Consider the following 18,566-nt stretch of genomic DNA (forward strand, 5'->3'; position numbering starts at 1 on the left):
ACATACGATAGTCACATGTTTCTGTAAAATGGACGGACCGCTCGCCCTGATGCTCTCACTGCTTGCCATTGTTCTGCTCGCCTCATCTTCGCCTTTAATATACTCCTCCCTGTCTCACTCCAATGACCACCCCCGCATACCCAGCGCTACCCCACGGAACCCCAAGTTCAAGACTTCCCGATACAAGACGGAATGTGGCACGTTGACGGATCTAAGCTTTATCGGCTGTGAGGTGTGTAAGTTAGCTGTGGAGGGACTGAAAGACTTAGTGGAGAAACAGAGTACCGAGGAAGATATTGTCACATTTATGACGCTCATCTGTAAAAAGTTCGACATAGAGGATGACAAAGTGTGTGACGACATTATTAAGGAATACAAAGTAAGTTTTATGAAATATTATTACATTTAATATAGAGAATGTTACATAAAATATACATATTATATAAATATTATCTCAGCCATACTGGACTCAAGAGCTTATATTATATAACTAATGGATTTAAGAATTACAGGAATTATTTATTGTAGTAGATGGGGCTTTAATTAATATATTATGAACTGTGGATATCGGCCTGGGTAGCTCCTTACTGGAGTTCAGGGATCCCGGGTTCGATTTCCACTCCAGTCATACATTTTCAATGTACTTTATATGCTCATTCCTCTTTTCTTTTACATTTAATTTTACATCTCAAACACAAAGGCAAATTAAATGTTTGGTGCCGAAAAAAACAATAAGTACAATATGTACATTAATTTATATCAGATATATATATATTCAACCTTTCTCTGTCTGTTTGTTTGTCTGTCTGTCTGTCACCCCCCTCTCGTAATTTCTCTTTCCAACCTACTGTCACAATGTTTAAGTGTTTTTCAATAGTTGATTTAATTAGTTCAATTATAATATCATATCAAATGAAATGCCCGTAGTGTTCTAATTCCATTATGATATTAACAATTAAAGATTTGACGTATGCTCTTTAGATAAATTGATTTAATAACATTGTTGTACATGCAGGCACGTAGCATCAGGGGGGGCCAGGGGGGGCCTGGCCCCCCAACTTTTTCTCGCAGCAACAAATTTTTTAAAATTTACATATAAAAAATGAATTATAATGGAGTTGGCCCCCCACTTTTTCGGAAGTTAGTAAAAAATTGGTATGGAAATTAGGAAATGAGTAAATGAGTAGTAAAATTGAAGTTGAATACAGCCCCCCCCCCCCCCCCCCCCCCCCCCCCCCCCCCCCCCCCCCACGGATTAGGAATTTCATGATTTGGAGGGGAAAAAAATTTTGGAAGGGAAAAATTTTTTTGGAAGTATAGTTGAGTCTACCTCCCCCCCCCCCCCCCCCCCCCCCCCCCCCCCCCGGATTAGGATTTTGAAGATTTTTGGAAAACTTTAAATTTCCCTTTTTTTGCTTGTCAAGATTTTTTGGATGGGTCTGGCCCCCCCACTTTCAAAAACGATGCTACGTGCCTGACATGTTCAGTATTAAAGTCTCTTTAATATTAATACAGATAGGACTTAAATAGTTATGCTTAATTGAAGCCTATAGTGCGTTTTGATGCTTTAACACTGAATGGTTTTATCAAATGATTCAATGACAATTAATATTGTATGCATTCCTAAGTTTATTATATTATTTGTTAACTTAAAGGGTGGCAGTATTAGCATGAATTAACTACATAAGAGCAACTCTCACCCCTTTTGACACATTTATGAGGGTAAGGTTACCTAAGATAGATAAGATAATATTTATTTAAAGTCAGGTTATACAACAATAAACATTAGCTCTGAGGAGAACATTTGATTACATTTATCAGGATGAGTTTACAGTAGGATCGAGCTACATGTATATACAAACATTTGATTACATTTATCAGGATGAGTTTACAGTAGGAGCTATGTACAAAAATTTGATTACATTTATCAGGATGACTTTACAGTAGGAGCTATGTACATATATTTGATTACATTTATCAGGATGAGTTTACAGTAGGAGCTATGTACAAACATTTGATTACATTTATCAGAATTAGTTTACAGTAGGATCGAGCTTTGACAAACATTTGATTACATTTATCAGGATGAGTTTACAGTAGGAGCTATGTACAAATATTTGATTACATTTCTCAGGATGAGTTTACAGTAGGAGCTATGTACAAACATTTGATTACATTTATCAGGATGAGTTTACAGTAGGAGCTATGTACAAACATTTGATTACATTTATCAGGATGAGTTTACAGTAGGAGCTATGTACAAACATTTGATTACATTTATCAGAATTAGTTTACAGTAGGATCGAGCTTTGACAAACATTTGATTACATTTCTCAGGATGAGTTTACAGTAGGAGCTATGTGCAAATATTTGATTACATTTCTCAGGATGAGTTTAAAGTAGGAGCTATATGTACAAACATTTGATTACATTTCTCAGGATGAGTTTATTGGGGTTGCCCTGCGCCTCGTTTTGAGCCCTGAAGAGGTCTGTGGAATTCTCCTTGGTAACAACTGTGGTACGCCCTATGACCCCAATGACCTTTGGAATGTGACCTTACCTTCAACCCCCAAACCTCCACTGACCCCCAGGGTACTACCCAAGGTAAATATCTAGTATCTTTGTATCTTACAATCACTGGTTTGTGTAGAGATATACTGAGTCAAAAAATATATAATTATATATATTTACATTTTCCAGGATCTTTGTCTGTGATAACACTACAAATCAATTTTGTACTTTACAGTCCAATTAATTCAAATGATGTAGACTTGATATTTTAAGTTTTTAATTGTACAATTGTTGAAAATTATATAACTATAAGTAATAAGGAATCATTCTTTGAGTATCATATGAGGTAATAACTTTGGTAGGGGCATGATCATGCAAATCTATCATAAAATTAGATCATGCCTCGATCAAAATTATCACCTCATAATACTCAAAGAATGATTCCTTATTACTTATATTTATATAATTTTCAACAATTGTACAATTAAAAACTTAAAATATCAAGTAAGATAATGGAATCTTACATTCCAGCAGAATCAATGACTAGTTGACTTATCTGTTTTGTTTAGGATTGTGTTACTGGTTGATTGACTACATAAATAAACGATTCAATATATTGATTAATTGATTGATTAGCTAATCTATTGACTGATTGCTTTATTAAATGACTGCTTGATTTATTGATAATGTGATTGTTTTAATGACCACTGACTCATTGCTTTCTTTATTGATTAGTTGATTAATTGAATGATTTATTAATTAATCAGAGGTTCAAGACCGTTAAGATTGCTTTGAGTTTTTTATTACATTCATAAATTACATGTAATATTGTAATTATATCATGTATCTGGTACATTAGGCTGGCTCCCCCAAGCTTCGCATCCTCCATGTGTCAGACATCCACATTGACCCGGGCTATGAAGTCGGGTCAAAGGTCAAGTGTGGTGAGCCTCTCTGTTGTCGTCAAGGAGATGGAAAAGCAGGTAAAAATAAACACAGGATAATTCCTTTTCCAAAAATTTCTGTTTGATTCTAACCAATATTGCTAGATGAAACACTATGTATATCAGTATTTACCAAGTCTTTAAATACAAGTTTTGTCATAAGAATAACATGTCATGTCGTAGTATTCATACAGAAAACACATTAAGAGTTTTTCCCCCTTTTCAGCCCCGGGAGAGGCAGGTGCGGGTTTGTGGGGAACAGTGGACGCCTGTGATGTCCCATTCAGCCTGGTCGACAGCTTATTCAAACACCTCAGCTCGATACAGGACCAGGTCAGTACTAAGCCCTACTGTCAAGATCAGGTCTGTACTGAGCCCCACTGTCAAGATCAGGTCAGTACTGTGCCCCACTCTCAAGATCAGATTGTTACCGATCCTCATATAGGAAAGGTCACTACTGAGCCCCGTACAAGATCATGTCTGTACTGAGCCCAACTGTCAAGACCAGGTCAGTACTGAGCCCCATTGTCAAGATCAGGTCAGTACTGAGCCCCATTGTCAAGATCAGATCAGTACAGAGCCCCACTGTCAAGATCAGGTCAGTACTGAGCCCCACTATTAAGATCAGGTCATCACTGAGCCCCATTGTCAAGATCAGGTCAGTACTGTGCTCCAATGTCAAGATCAGGTCTGTACCCAGCCCCATACAGGATCAGGTCAGTACTGAGCCCCATTTTCAAGATCAGGTAAGAGTACTGAGCCCCATACACTGTTAGGATAGTACTGTGCCCCAATGTCAAGATCAGGTCTGTACTGAGCCCCATATAAAATCAGGTCAGTACTAAGTCCCACTGTCAAAATCAGGTCAGTTAAAGCATTGTAACGATGAATCTTATGAAACCAGTCTAATTCATCTGACAAAGATCTGTACATGTTTTTTTTTGCTTGAGAGATAGTTTTGTAAATATTACGAGATATCTGTCTTCTATAGGTTACAGAAATATTCTACATTCACAACATAACAAAGTACATCAATATCCTGTTAGTCTATAAAGTGTACATTGTTTGTTTAGTTTGATGTGGTTTACTTCACTGGAGATATACCCCCACACAATGTCTGGAACCAGTCTAAAGGGGACCAGATAGGTGCACTTCAACAATTCACTGACCTCAGTCTAAAGTACCTGCCAAAGAAACCCATCTACTGCACTCTGGGTAATCATGAAAGTGCCCCTGTTAATAGGTAATTATGCCAACTTTTAAATCTGGGTTCATTAACCCTAACCCTAACCCAATGTATTTGACTGTGTAGGTACTGATTTACTCAATGTATTTGAAGCTTTCCTCCTCCATACATTAATGACAAAGACTCCATCAGCTGGCTGTATGAAGCAGTGGCCGACTCCTGGAAGAACTGGCTGCCACAGGAAACCATGCCTACCATAAAAAGGTCAGAGAGAGAGAGAGAGAGAGAGAGAGAGAGAGAGAGAGAGGAAATGTGTTCATTGATAGGACATAAAAGAATATTATAATAGGAGAAGATTTTACACTGTGAAGCTGTCATATTTTATCAGGGATTATTTGATACTATAAAGCTAGCACATTATACAGAGGATGATTTCATTTGTAAGGCCAACATATTTTACAAGGGATAATTCATATACTTTAACAGCATATTTAACAGGAAATGATTTTATACCATTAAGCTATCCCATATTACAGGGAATGATTTTATAATGAAGCTCTGTCTTGTTTTACAGTGGGGGATTTTACACTGTAAAGCTGGGCGACAAGTTCAGATTGATCTCATTGAACATGAACTACTGCAACAATATGAACTGGTAAGTGGATTCATGTTAACAAGATATGTGTACCTCAGTGTTGGAGTTACATTAGAAATCATCCTGTATTTGAGCCGGACCTTTTGTTTAGGTGGTTGTTGATCAACACTACAGACCCTACAGGACAGCTCCAGTGGCTTGTTGATACCCTCCAGCAGTCAGAGGACAGCAAGGAGAAGGTATGTTAATGAGATTGTACTCTTCATAAAAAAAGGTATGTTAATGAGCTTACACCCTCCATCAAATAAAGTATGTTAATAAGCTCCATCAAGAAAAAGTATGTTAATGAGATTGTACTCTCCATAAAAAAGGTATGTTATTGAGATTGACCTCTCCATAAAAAAAGGTATGTTATTGAGATTGTACTCTCCATAAAAAAGGTATGTTAATGAGCTCCATCAAAAAAGGTATGTTAATGAGCTTACACTCTCTCCATCAGAAAAGGTATGTTAAGGTCAGACAACACGTTCCTCGAGAATCTTTTTTGTATCTCCTCGTAATAAAGAGTTCCAATAAAATATATTAATTTTATAATTACATTAAAAATGAACAAAATTTACTTGGATTTGTGTATGTGTCTAGATGGTCGAGTGGTTAGAACCGTGGCCGCTAACTTCCAGAAGCATATAGGTTTTAGAGGCCGTGAGTTCAAAGCCCTGCCCCAGCGGACATATAGTTCTACTATTATAGTGATTTTCGCTGTGCTGTAGATGTATTTATTTTTATATCAGCAATTCAAGTGTATTTTCATTGAAAATATTTCAAGAAGATTATATAGGAAATTGCATATTGTAGTATTTTGCAGAAATGCCTGGTAAGGTACCCTAAATTTTGGCAAGAAAGCTTGTCAAAGTAGTAGTAAACCATTGACAAATTCCTGCAAAAAGTTATCTAAAATTGAGGAACGTGTCGTCTGACCTTAATGAGCTTACACTTTCCTTCAAAAAAGGTATGTTAATGAGATTGTACTCTTCATAAAAAAAAAGGTATGTTAATGAGCTTACACTCTCTCCATAAAAAAGGAATGTTAATGAGATTGTATTGTCCATAAAAGAAGGTATGTTAATAAGCTTCATCAAAAAAGGCATGTTAATGAGCTTACACCCTCCATAAAAATAGGTATGTTAATAAGCTCCACCAAGAAAAGGTATGTTAACGAGCTTGTTCTCTCCACAAAAAAGGTATGTTAATGAGCTTACACTCTCAATCAAAAACGGTATATTAATGAGCTTGTACTCTTCATAAAAAAGTATGTTAATGAGCTAACACTCTCCATCAAAAAAAGGTATGTTAATGAGCTTACACGCTCCATAAGAAAAGGTATGTTAATAAGCTCAATCAAAAACGGTATGTTAACAAGCTTGTACTCTTCATAAAAAAGTATGTTAATGAGCTTACACTCTCCATCAAAAAAAGGTTTGTTAATGAGCTTACACTCTCCATCAATCAAAGGTATGTTAACGAGCTTGTTCTCATAAAAAAGGTATGTTAATGAGATTGCACTCTTAATAAAAAAAAGTATGTTAATGAGCTTACACTCTCCATCAAAAAAGGTATGTTTATAAGCTCCCACAAGAAAGGTATGTTAATGAGCTTGTACTCTCCTTCAAGAAAAGGTATTTGAATGAGCTTTTATTTACTTTCCATCAAGAAAGACTATGTTAATGAGCTAGAACCACTGATAAAAACTTAATCCACCCACATATATTCTTAAACCAATACATCTGACAACAACAATTTGAAACACCAAGAAAAACTATCTAAGGACAACAGACACCATCTTGATGAGTCACTGACAAAATAAATGAACTGCTGGTAACAGTACTTGAATTTCTGACAACTATTACTTAACCAATGACAAAAATAATTGAATCACTAACAACTTTTGCTTGAACCACTGACTGTCAGACAACAATTACTTGAACCACTGCATGATAACAATTGCCTGAATCACTAGAGACAATAACTAAATCCACTGACAATTACTTGAACTTCTCACAACAATACTTAAAATTATGACCATTATTTGAACCAATAAGAAATATACTTTGACCGCTTACAACAATTGATTGAAACACTGGCAAGAAAATACTTAAACCACTGACATGAATTATTTACAACAATTTCAAGAACCAAAAATAATCTGACTTCTTCCAATAATTTAATTATCAAACCACTGATATAATATCTAATTAATTACAAGAAATGAAGCCATACAATTATATCTAATGTACTTTATCTTTACACAGGTCCACATCATTGGTCACATTCACCCGGGGGGAGGGAGTTGTCTGAAGGCCTGGAGCTGGAACTATTACAGGATTGTTAACAGGTCAGAGACAGTATTACAGTAAAAGAAACTATTACACAATTGTTAACAGGTGAGAGACAGTATTACAAAAACAGAAACTATTACATGACTGTTAACAGGTCAGAGACAGTATTACAGTAAAAGAAACAATTACACAATTGTTAACAGGTCAGAGACAGTATTACAGTAAAAGAAACAATTACCAAATTGTTAACAGATCAGAGACAGTATTACAAAAACAGAAACTATAACATGACTGTTAACAGGTCAGAGACAGTATTACAGTAAAAGAAACAATTACACAATTGTTAACAGGTCAGAGACAGTATTACAGTAAAAGAAACAATTATATAGGATTGTTAACAGGTCAGAGACAGTATAACAGTAAAAGAAACAATTACACAATTGTTAACAGGTCAGAGACAGTATTACAGTAAAAGAAACAATTACACGATTGTTAACAGATCAGAGATAGTATTACAGTTAAAGAAACTATAACAGAATTGTTAACAGGTCAGAGACAGTATTACAGTAAACGGAACTATTATATAGGATTGTTAACAGGTCAGAGACAGTATTACAGTAAAAGAAACTATTACACAATTGTTAACAGGTGAGAGACAGTATTACAAAAACAGAAACTATTACATGACTGTTAACAGGTCAGAGACAGTATTACAGTAAAAGAAACAATTACACAATTGTTAACAGGTCAGAGACAGTATTACAAAAACAGAAACTATAACATGACTGTTAACAGGTCAGAGACAGTATTACAGTAAAAGAAACAATTACACAATTGTTAACAGGTCAGAGACAGTATTACAGTAAAAGAAACAATTACACAATTGTTAACAGATCAGAGATAGTATTACAGTTAAAGAAACTATAATAGAATTGTTAACAGGTCAGAGACAGTATTACAGTAAAAGAAACTATTACACAATTGTTAACAGGTGAGAGACAGTATTACAAAAACAGAAACTATTACATGACTGTTAACAGGTCAGAGACAGTATTACAGTAAAAGAAACAATTACACAATTGTTAACAGGTCAGAGACAGTATTACAAAAACAGAAACTATAACATGACTGTTAACAGGTCAGAGACAGTATTACAGTAAAAGAAACAATTACACAATTGTTAACAGGTCAGAGACAGTATTACAGTAAAAGAAACAATTACCAAATTGTTAACAGATCAGAGACAGTATTACAAAAACAGAAACTATAACATGACTGTTAACAGGTCAGAGACAGTATTACAGTAAAAGAAACAATTACACAATTGTTAACAGGTCAGAGACAGTATTACAGTAAAAGAAACAATTATATAGGATTGTTAACAGGTCAGAGACAGTATAACAGTAAAAGAAACAATTACACAATTGTTAACAGGTCAGAGACAGTATTACAGTAAAAGAAACAATTACACGATTGTTAACAGATCAGAGATAGTATTACAGTTAAAGAAACTATAACAGAATTGTTAACAGGTCAGAGACAGTATTACAGTAAACGGAACTATTATATAGGATTGTTAACAGGTCAGAGACAGTATTACAGTAAAAGAAACTATTACACAATTGTTAACAGGTGAGAGACAGTATTACAAAAACAGAAACTATTACATGACTGTTAACAGGTCAGAGACAGTATTACAGTAAAAGAAACAATTACACAATTGTTAACAGGTCAGAGACAGTATTACAAAAACAGAAACTATAACATGACTGTTAACAGGTCAGAGACAGTATTACAGTAAAAGAAACAATTACACAATTGTTAACAGGTCAGAGACAGTATTACAGTAAAAGAAACAATTACACAATTGTTAACAGATCAGAGATAGTATTACAGTTAAAGAAACTATAATAGAATTGTTAACAGGTCAGAGACGGTATTACAGTAAAAGAAACTATTACACAATTGTTAACAGGTGAGAGACAGTATTACAAAAACAGAAACTATTACATGACTGTTAACAGGTCAGAGACAGTATTACAGTAAAAGAAACAATTACACAATTGTTAACAGGTCAGAGACAGTATTACAAAAACAGAAACTATAACATGACTGTTAACAGGTCAGAGACAGTATTACAGTAAAAGAAACAATTACACAATTGTTAACAGGTCAGAGACAGTATTACAGTAAAAGAAACAATTACACAATTGTTAACAGATCAGAGATAGTATTACAGTTAAAGAAACTATAATAGAATTGTTAACAGGTCAGAGACAGTATTACAGTAAAAGGAACTATAACAGAATTGTTAACAGATCAGAGACAGTATTACAGTAAAAGGAACTATTATATAGGATTGTTAACAGGTCAGAGACAGTATTACAAAAACAGAAACTATTACATGACTGTTAACAGGTCAGAGACAGTATTACAGTAAAAGGAACTATTATATAGGAATGTTAACAGGTCAGAGACAGTATTACAGTAAAAGAAACTTTTACAGAATTGTCAACAGGTCAGAGACAGTATTACAGTAAAAGAAACTATTACAGAATTGTTAACAGGTCAGAGACAGTATTAAAGTAAAAGGAACTATTATATAGGATTGTTAACAGGTCAGAGACAGTATTACAAAAACAGAAACTATTACAGAATTGTTAACAGGTCAGAGACAGTATTACAGTAAAAGGAACTATTATATAGGATTGTTAACAGGTCAGAGACAGTATTACAGTAAAAGGAACTATTATATAGGATTGTTAACAGGTCAGAGACAGTATTACAGTAAAAGAAACTTTTACAGAATTGTTAACAGGTCAGAGACAGTATTACAGTAAAAGAAACTATTACACAATTGTTAACAGGTCAGAGACAGTATTACAAAAACAGAAACTATTACATGACTGTTAACAGGTCAGAGACTGTATTACAGTAAAAGGAACTATTATATAGGATTGTTAACAGGTCAGATATAGTATTACAGTAAAAGGAACTATTATATAGAATTGTTAACAGGTCAGAGACAGTATTACAAAAACAGAAACTATTACATGACTGTGAACAGGTCAGAGACAGTATTACAGTAAAAGAAACTATTACAGAATTGTTAACAGGCCAGAAACAGTATTACAGTAAAAGAAACAATTACACAATTGTTAACAGGTCAGAGACAGTATTACAAAAAAAGAAACTATTATATAGGATTGTTAACAGGTCAGAGACAGTATTACAGTAAAAGAAACTATTATATAGGATTGTTAACAGATCAGAGATAGTATTACAGTTAAAGAAACTATAACAGAATTGTTAACAGGTCAGAGACAGTATTACAGTAAAAGGAACTATTATATAGGATTGTTAACAGGTCAGAGACAGTATTACAGTAAAAGAAACTATTACACAATTGTTAACAGGTGAGAGACAGTATTACAAAAACAGAAACTATTACATGACTGTTAACAGGTCAGAGACAGTATTACAGTAAAAGAAACAATTACACAATTGTTAACAGGTCAGAGACAGTATTACAAAAACAGAAACTATAACATGACTGTTAACAGGTCAGAGACAGTGTTACAGTAAAAGAAACAATTACACAATTGTTAACAGGTCAGAGACAGTATTACAGTAAAAGAAACAATTACACAATTGTTAACAGGTCAGAGACAGTATTACAGTAAAAGAAACAATTACACATTTGTTAACAGATCAGAGATAGTATTACAGTTAAAGAAACTATAATAGAATTGTTAACAGGTCAGAGACAGTATTACAGTAAAAGGAACTATTACAGAATTGTTAACAGGTCAGAGACAGTATTACAGTAAAAGGAACTATTATATAGGATTGTTAACAGGTCAGAGACAGTATTACAAAAACAGAAACTATTACATGACTGTTAACAGGTCAGAGACAGTATTACAAAAACAGAAACTATAACATGACTGTTAACAGGTCAGAGACAGTGTTACAGTAAAAGAAACAATTACACAATTGTTAACAGGTCAGAGACAGTATTACAGTAAAAGAAACAATTACACAATTGTTAACAGGTCAGAGACAGTATTACAGTAAAAGAAACAATTACACAATTGTTAACAGATCAGAGATAGTATTACAGTAAAAGAAACTATAATAGAATTATTAACAGGTCAGAGACAGTATTACAGTAAAAGGAACTATTACAGAATTGTTAACAGGTCAGAGACAGTATTACAGTAAAAGGAACTATTATATAGGATTGTTAACAGGTCAGAGACAGTATTACAAAAACAGAAACTATTACATGACTGTTAACAGGTCAGAGACAGTATTACAGTAAAAGAAACAATTACACAATTGTTAACAGGTCAGAGACAGTATTACAGTAAATGAAACAATTACACAATTGTTAACAGGTCAGAGACAGTATTACAGTAAAAGAAACAATTACACAATTGTTAACAGATCAGAGATAGTATTACAGTAAAAGAAACTATAACAGAATTGTTAACAGGTCAGAGACAGTATTACAGTAAAAGAAACTATTATATAGGATTGTTAACAGGTCAGAGACAGTATTACAGTAAAAGAAACTATTATATAGGATTGTTAACAGGTCGGAGACAGTATTACAGTAAAAGAAACTATTACAGAATTGTTAACAGGTCAGAGACAGTATTACAGTAAAAGGAACTATTATATAGGATTGTTAACAGGTCAGAGACAGTATTACAAAAACAGAAACTATTACAGAATTGTTAACAGGTCAGAGACAGTATTACAGTAAAAGGAACTATTATATAAGATTGTTAACAGGTCAGAGACAGTATTACAGTAAAAGAAACAATTACACAATTGTTAACAGGTCAGAGACAGTATTACAAAAACAGAAACTATTACATAACAGGTCAGAGACAGTATTACAGTTAAAGAAACTATTACAGAATTGTTAACAGGTCAGAGACAGTATTACAGTAAAAGAAACAATTACACAATTGTTAACAGGTCAGAGACAGTATTACAGTAACATAAACTATAACATGACTGTTAACAGGTCAGAGACAGTATTACAGTAAAAGAAACTATTACAGAATTGTTAACAGGTCAGAGACAGTATTACAGTAAAAGAAACAATTACACAATTGTTAACAGGTCAGAGACAGTATTACAAAAACAGAAACTATTACATGACTGTTAACAGGTCAAAGACAGTATTACAGTAACATAAACTATTACAGAATTGTTAACAGGTCAGAGACAGTATTACAGTAAGAGAAACAATTACACAATTGTTAACAGGTCAGAGACAGAATTACAAAAATAGAAACTATTATATAGGATTGTTAACAGGTCAGAGACAGTATTACAGTAAAAGGAACTATTATATAGGTTTGTTAACAGGTCAGAGACAGTATTACAGTATAAAAGGAGATATTACAGAATTGTTAACATCATTTTTAACAGGACAGAGAAAGTCATACAGTAAATGGAAATATTACAGGATTGTTTTTTTAAACAGGTCAGATATCTAATAACAGTTGAAGTAACTATAACAGATTACATATTGGTTAACAGGCAGCAACTGTGAAGGAAAATGTACTACTAAACTCTATTAGAGTATTTGAACTACTACAGTAGTTTTAGCAGCTTGAATGGTCAGCTCATCTCCTTCAGTTGATCTAAACAATCAATACTTGTTGGGAGTTGTTAAATTGTTATGGTGTATTAAAATTATTTCACTGATAGGTATGAATCCACCATAGCTGGTCAGTACTTTGGGCACAGTCACACAGACTGGTACGAGGTTTTTTACGATGATGTCACGTTCAAGAGACCGACCAGTGTTCTGTACATTCCTGGGAGTGTCACGACCTTCACCAGCCTTAACCCTGGCTTCAGAATCTACGAGAACGACGGCATGTATCAAAACAGCTCCTGGGCAAGTCTATCATTTTTCTCCAAATCTGACACAATTAGTTGTGATACACAAACTCTAGCTTGAATTAAATGAAACAGATATTTCATTTTAAACAAAATTTTACTCTTCATATTTATGACCTAAGCTTGATGTTTTATATAATTATGTTCATCTCTATGATTTTTTTAAACAGACAACTTTGGATTTTACCAATTACTACCTTAACCTCACTGAAGTGAACCGCAGTAATAAACCTGTGTGGCAGAAAGAATACAGTGCTAAGGTAATGTAAGGTTAATGTTAGTCAGGCAATGTCAGTTGGGTCAATGTCTGTCAGGTAAATGTCAATCAGGTCAATTAAGTCAATATCAGTTAAGACAATGTCAGTCACATCAGTGATGTCAAGTCATGTCAATCGTGTCAGTATCAGTCAGATCAATGTCAGTCATGTCAATCAAGTCAATGTCAATCAAGCCAATGTCAGTCAGGTCAATGTCAGCCAGTTAGATCACTGTCAGTCAAGCCATATCAGTCAGTTCAATGTCATTCAGGTCAATGTCATGTCAGGTCAATGTCAAGTCAGGTCAATGTCTGTCAAGTCAATGTCAAACAAGCCAATGTCAGTCAAATCAATGTTAGTCAGGTCAATTTCAGCCAGGTAAATTTCAGTCAAGTCAATGTCAATCAAGCCAATGTAAGTCATGTCAGTATCAGTCAGATCAATGTCAGTCATGTCAATCAAGTCAATGTCAATCAAGCCAATGTCAGTCAGGTCAATGTTTGCCAGGTCAATGTCAAGTCAAGTCAAGTCAGTTAGATCACTGTCAGTCAAGCCAATGTCAATCAAGCCAATGTCATTCAGGTCAATGTCATTCAGGTCAATGTCTGTCAAGTCAATGTCAAACAAGTCATTGTCAAACAAGCCAATGTCAGTCAAATCAATGTTAGTCAGGTCAATTTCAGCCAGGTTAATTTCAGTCAAGTCAATGTCAATCAAGCCAATGTCAGTCAAGTCAATGTCAGTCAGGTCAATGTAAATTGGGTCAGTGTCAGTTGGGTCAATGTCAGTCAGGTCAAGGATATGTCAATAAGAGAATAATTCAAGTGAAGGTCACTTGTCATTTATAAAATCAGTCAGATAAGGTAATTTCTCATTGACAGAAATATTTAATGGTGAATTCTAACAGTATTAAGCCAAGATTACATTTTGATTGACAATGCCATTCTTGATGGGATTTGTTTTAAATGTTAATGTTTCACACTGATAAAATCAGTTATTGTGCAGTGTTCCACAGAATGTTTCACACTCACAAAATTTTATTAGGAGTTTCACTGACCTGAGTTATTTAGGTTAAGGTCATGTTACACAATGATAAAGTCAGTTAGGTCAAGGTTATGGTAACATACAGAGAATTAGCTAACAGCAAGGCTATATCACAAAGTTACCATTTTAATGGCAATGTAGAAACCATTAAAGAAATGAATAATGCATAAGAAAATCATATTACCCACTGATTCCTGGCAGGAAACCTATGGTCTAAAGACTCTGTTTCCTGAGGACTGGAGTGAACTCATTTATCGGATGAAAGCAAATGACACGCTCTTCCAGACTTTCCACAGGTAAATGTAAACTGATGCCATCTCTATTATAAAATTAAGAACTAATTCTGTCTGTAGAGGCTAGGGTTGCATTTCACTACCCACTGTCAAAAGATATGAACAGATCTAGAAATTTAAGTTAAAGTTAAAACATAAATTTAACAGGTAGTTTTGTTCAAAATAACAATATTTCCTAATCCTCATTACATCACTGAGTTGTGGAGTTATAGCTCTATTCAATATTTCCTGTAATATCATGGCCCTGGGATTTCTTTTCCAGACATTACTACAAAATGGCCACTCCTCCTTCTTGTACAGGAAAATGTAAGACCGACTTGTTATGTGACCTCAAATCTGGGAGGTCACATGACCCAGCTTTGTGTGTGGACATCCAGTCCTAGACACTGAGGCCATTCATTGGACAGTTATTCCCAGACCAATCGATAACCCATATAGGGTGTTTGTTACCGAGAAAATACTCATTTTTATAAGATGTATCAAACTGTGTTGTTATTTATAACTGTTTACAGTGCATCACAAAGTATTCCAAAGAAGTATTGTATACACTACATATTTTGTTAAATAATGTACACATTGTGTTAAATAATGTACACATTGCGTTAAATAATGTACACATTGTTAAATAATGTACACATTGTGTTAAATAATGTACACATTGTGTTGGTTTATGTTTATCACTAAGTGACACTACTTAATTGTAGACAGTTGTTGAAATCATTGATTGATAATCTCTTTTTTTACTATGTAATTATCTATCATTGATTGATAATATGCAATTGAATATCATTGATTGATATCCTTTTTGTAATATGTAATTATATATCATTGATATAATATGAACAAATTCCTCTATTTCTGAGCTGTTTTTTTGTATAATACATATCAAATGGTTGGTCATGATTAATGACGCTTTGTCTTAACTCCGGTGATAGAAAACAAAAATTATCATGAGCTGAATCAAAATCACATCACAAATCATGGGTTATTCTATCAATCATGCAGCAGTTTAGGTTCTTTACCTTTGTTTCCAGTCTGAAGCAAAGACTGGCATGGTCAGATTGAGAGGTTATGGTCTGATAGAGAGATCATGGTCAGATAGAGAGGTCAAGGTCAGGCTTCTATAGAGAGCCCCTGCTTATAACAGGTCACTAGGAAATTAGGTGACCTACATAACAAAAAGCTACAGCCTGTTTAAGTCTTCTCAACAATTTTATTGAGTAAATCCCTATGTAAAATAAAAACCAATAAACAAAAACAATGTAAGAACAACAGAATTAATGTAACAGCAATTATGTTAGCACCAAAGTGACCCAGTCATGACAGACTTGTCTCCCCGCATCTCTGACAAGCTTAGGTGCCACAGCGGGGGAATACACACCATTTACCAATTCATCTCCTCTAATCTATTTCATTCATTCATTTTTAATAGAGGTTTTATTTCACTTAATTGATAAGACTAGTCAACAGACTTATTTATACTCCCTGGTTGTCATCTCATCATATTGTAAATGTATTTTGATTATCATGTGATTTTAATAATGAAATAAAAAAGTGTCACTTTAAATACAGTGTCTATTTTTTTTAAACTGGAAAGAATTACAAAAGCCAAAATATCAGAAACTGAATGAAAGAGAGAAAAAGGAAAACAGCTGTAACTCATTCAGTTCATATTTACAAACCACTGTGATCATTTTCATTTTAAATTCATACAATAAACTTTTCCCTTCAACCTTGATAATTTTACAGGAGCTTCGCTACAACTGTTCACAACACCCTCTACTGATCTATTCTCCACCCCTCTATTGATCTAATCTCCATCACTTTATACATGAACATTGTACTTTAATGACAAATCATTTCTATGACCTAAAAAAGAAAATTCCAAAAAAATGGTCCAATACACATAAATAGCTTTATAACTACTTAAATAAAAATCACAAAAATTATCACATTATGTTCTAAATTATGCAATTAAATTTATATAAATTAAATTTATATAAATTATAGGTTTATTACAATTTGACTATTTTTTTTATAAATAAATTCCAAATAGAGTACATGAGAGACGGAACTTAACAGATAAACCATTCTCCACAAACAGTAATAACATGCATCTATAGTGTGTACAATCACCCTCTCAATCACTCAGTTCTTCACTTTCTGGAGGTGAACACTTGATAGTTTTACATGGCAACAGAGAAGTTGGGATGACTGCTTGTAGCATCCATGACTGTGTAGAGGCTAGCTGTCCTTCTTCTCGTGGGAGTTGAAGCGGTACTTGGTGGTCAGTTGCTGCCTGCGATCCGTCCTCAGCTTGTCCACTACGACCTTCAGCGTGGTGGTGATGTTACCGACCGACAGAATCAGGTGTATGATGGCCAGGAAGGATACCTACAGATAGATATCACCTAGATATCAGTCGTCGCTTGGATATCAATAGTCATCACTCAGATATCAAGTCATCACTTAGATAATCATTATTTATGTGGTACTAAGATTATTATGTCTGTGTATTTATTTGAATTTTTTTTTATTTTTCTACTTTTTGTTCTCTTAAACAGGATCAGAAATTTATATTAGTCCAAGTTTTACTGCACAAGTTGATTGAGTTCTTTCCTATCTCTTATTTCACTGGCTCATATAAACCAATAGTATTGAAGCTATATGTATATATAAGTTACTTGTAATTCTAATTTAATTAGAGCAGTATACCACTTCCATAAATTAGTATCCAGCCAATAACTGTAGCATCTTATTGATTGTAAATTTAATTTATCAACTGATGTTTTGCTTATTAGTGTAAATGTTTAGTCTCTGGTTTTATTTTATTGCATTGTCTACTAAGGTGTACTTTGCAGCTGAAGTTGCAACACTTAGACTGTAAAGTTCAAAGATTTACTTGCTTTACTAATACACATTGCAAATGAGTTTCCATGAAACATTTAATGTAAGTGTGGTGACTTATAGCTTATGTCTTTTCTTTATTTTGTCAATTTTCTCATACAATGCATTATTTTGTAGGACAATGCCCATTATTTAATTCTACAAACAATATTATCAGATGCACAGTCACCATTTTCATTTTTTTTGACTGCTCGGTTACACTTAGATATCAACAGTCATCACTTAGATATCAACAGTCATCACTTAGATATCAAAAGTTATTGCTTAGATATTAAGTTATTGCTTAGACATAAACAGTCATTACTTAGACATCAACTATCATTACTTGGATATCAACAGTATATATAAAAGTCACCACTTAGTTATCAAATACTAGTAAGTCATCACTTAGATAAAGAAAAGTCAGCATCTATAGATATCAACAATCAGTAATCACTTTGTTATCAAATAAGTAATCACTTAGATATCAACAAAATAATGGAATTATAATTTCCTGGTACATGTAATACTGTAGAACCACATATTTTCGTTGGGTTAAAATTTCGTTGTTTTTAAACCAAATACAATT

At 33.8% G+C, this 18,566-nt stretch overlaps 2 protein-coding genes across 2 annotated transcripts in view; one reads left to right on the forward strand and one right to left on the reverse strand.

The window, feature by feature from the left end:
- Nucleotides 1-16,658, forward strand: LOC128188412 (sphingomyelin phosphodiesterase-like). Its single transcript, XM_052859452.1, has 13 exons — nucleotides 1-379; nucleotides 2,440-2,604; nucleotides 3,371-3,494; nucleotides 3,682-3,788; nucleotides 4,529-4,698; nucleotides 4,795-4,905; nucleotides 5,216-5,296; nucleotides 5,388-5,475; nucleotides 7,546-7,628; nucleotides 13,303-13,495; nucleotides 13,668-13,757; nucleotides 15,000-15,094; nucleotides 15,354-16,658. The coding sequence occupies exons 1-13, from the start codon at nucleotides 29-31 to the stop codon at nucleotides 15,472-15,474; spliced, it is 1,779 nt and encodes a 592-aa protein (XP_052715412.1). The 5' UTR covers nucleotides 1-28; the 3' UTR covers nucleotides 15,475-16,658.
- The window catches only part of LOC128188413 (ion channel TACAN-like), a 12,880-nt gene continuing 10,598 nt past the window's right edge, over nucleotides 16,285-18,566 (reverse strand). Inside the window, exon 12 of the mRNA XM_052859453.1 lies at nucleotides 16,285-17,485. Coding sequence (XP_052715413.1) covers nucleotides 17,336-17,485 — 150 coding nt within the window. The 3' untranslated portion in view covers nucleotides 16,285-17,335. The remainder of the gene's footprint in view (nucleotides 17,486-18,566) is intronic.

The sequence above is a fragment of the Crassostrea angulata genome, chromosome 6, assembly GCF_025612915.1.
Source record: "Crassostrea angulata isolate pt1a10 chromosome 6, ASM2561291v2, whole genome shotgun sequence".
NCBI lineage: Eukaryota > Metazoa > Mollusca > Bivalvia > Ostreida > Ostreidae > Magallana > Magallana angulata.

Excerpts from the sequence above, each read along its gene's own strand:
- LOC128188412 (XM_052859452.1), top strand. The coding sequence starts at position 29 with ATGGACGGACCGCTCGCCCTGATGCTCTCACTGCTTGCCATTGTTCTG. Across the intron at positions 380-2,439 it reads ACATTATTAAGGAATACAAA|GATGAGTTTATTGGGGTTGC; the intron begins GTAAGTTTTATG and ends TACATTTCTCAG. Across the intron at positions 4,699-4,794 it reads GAAAGTGCCCCTGTTAATAG|CTTTCCTCCTCCATACATTA; the intron begins GTAATTATGCCA and ends ATGTATTTGAAG.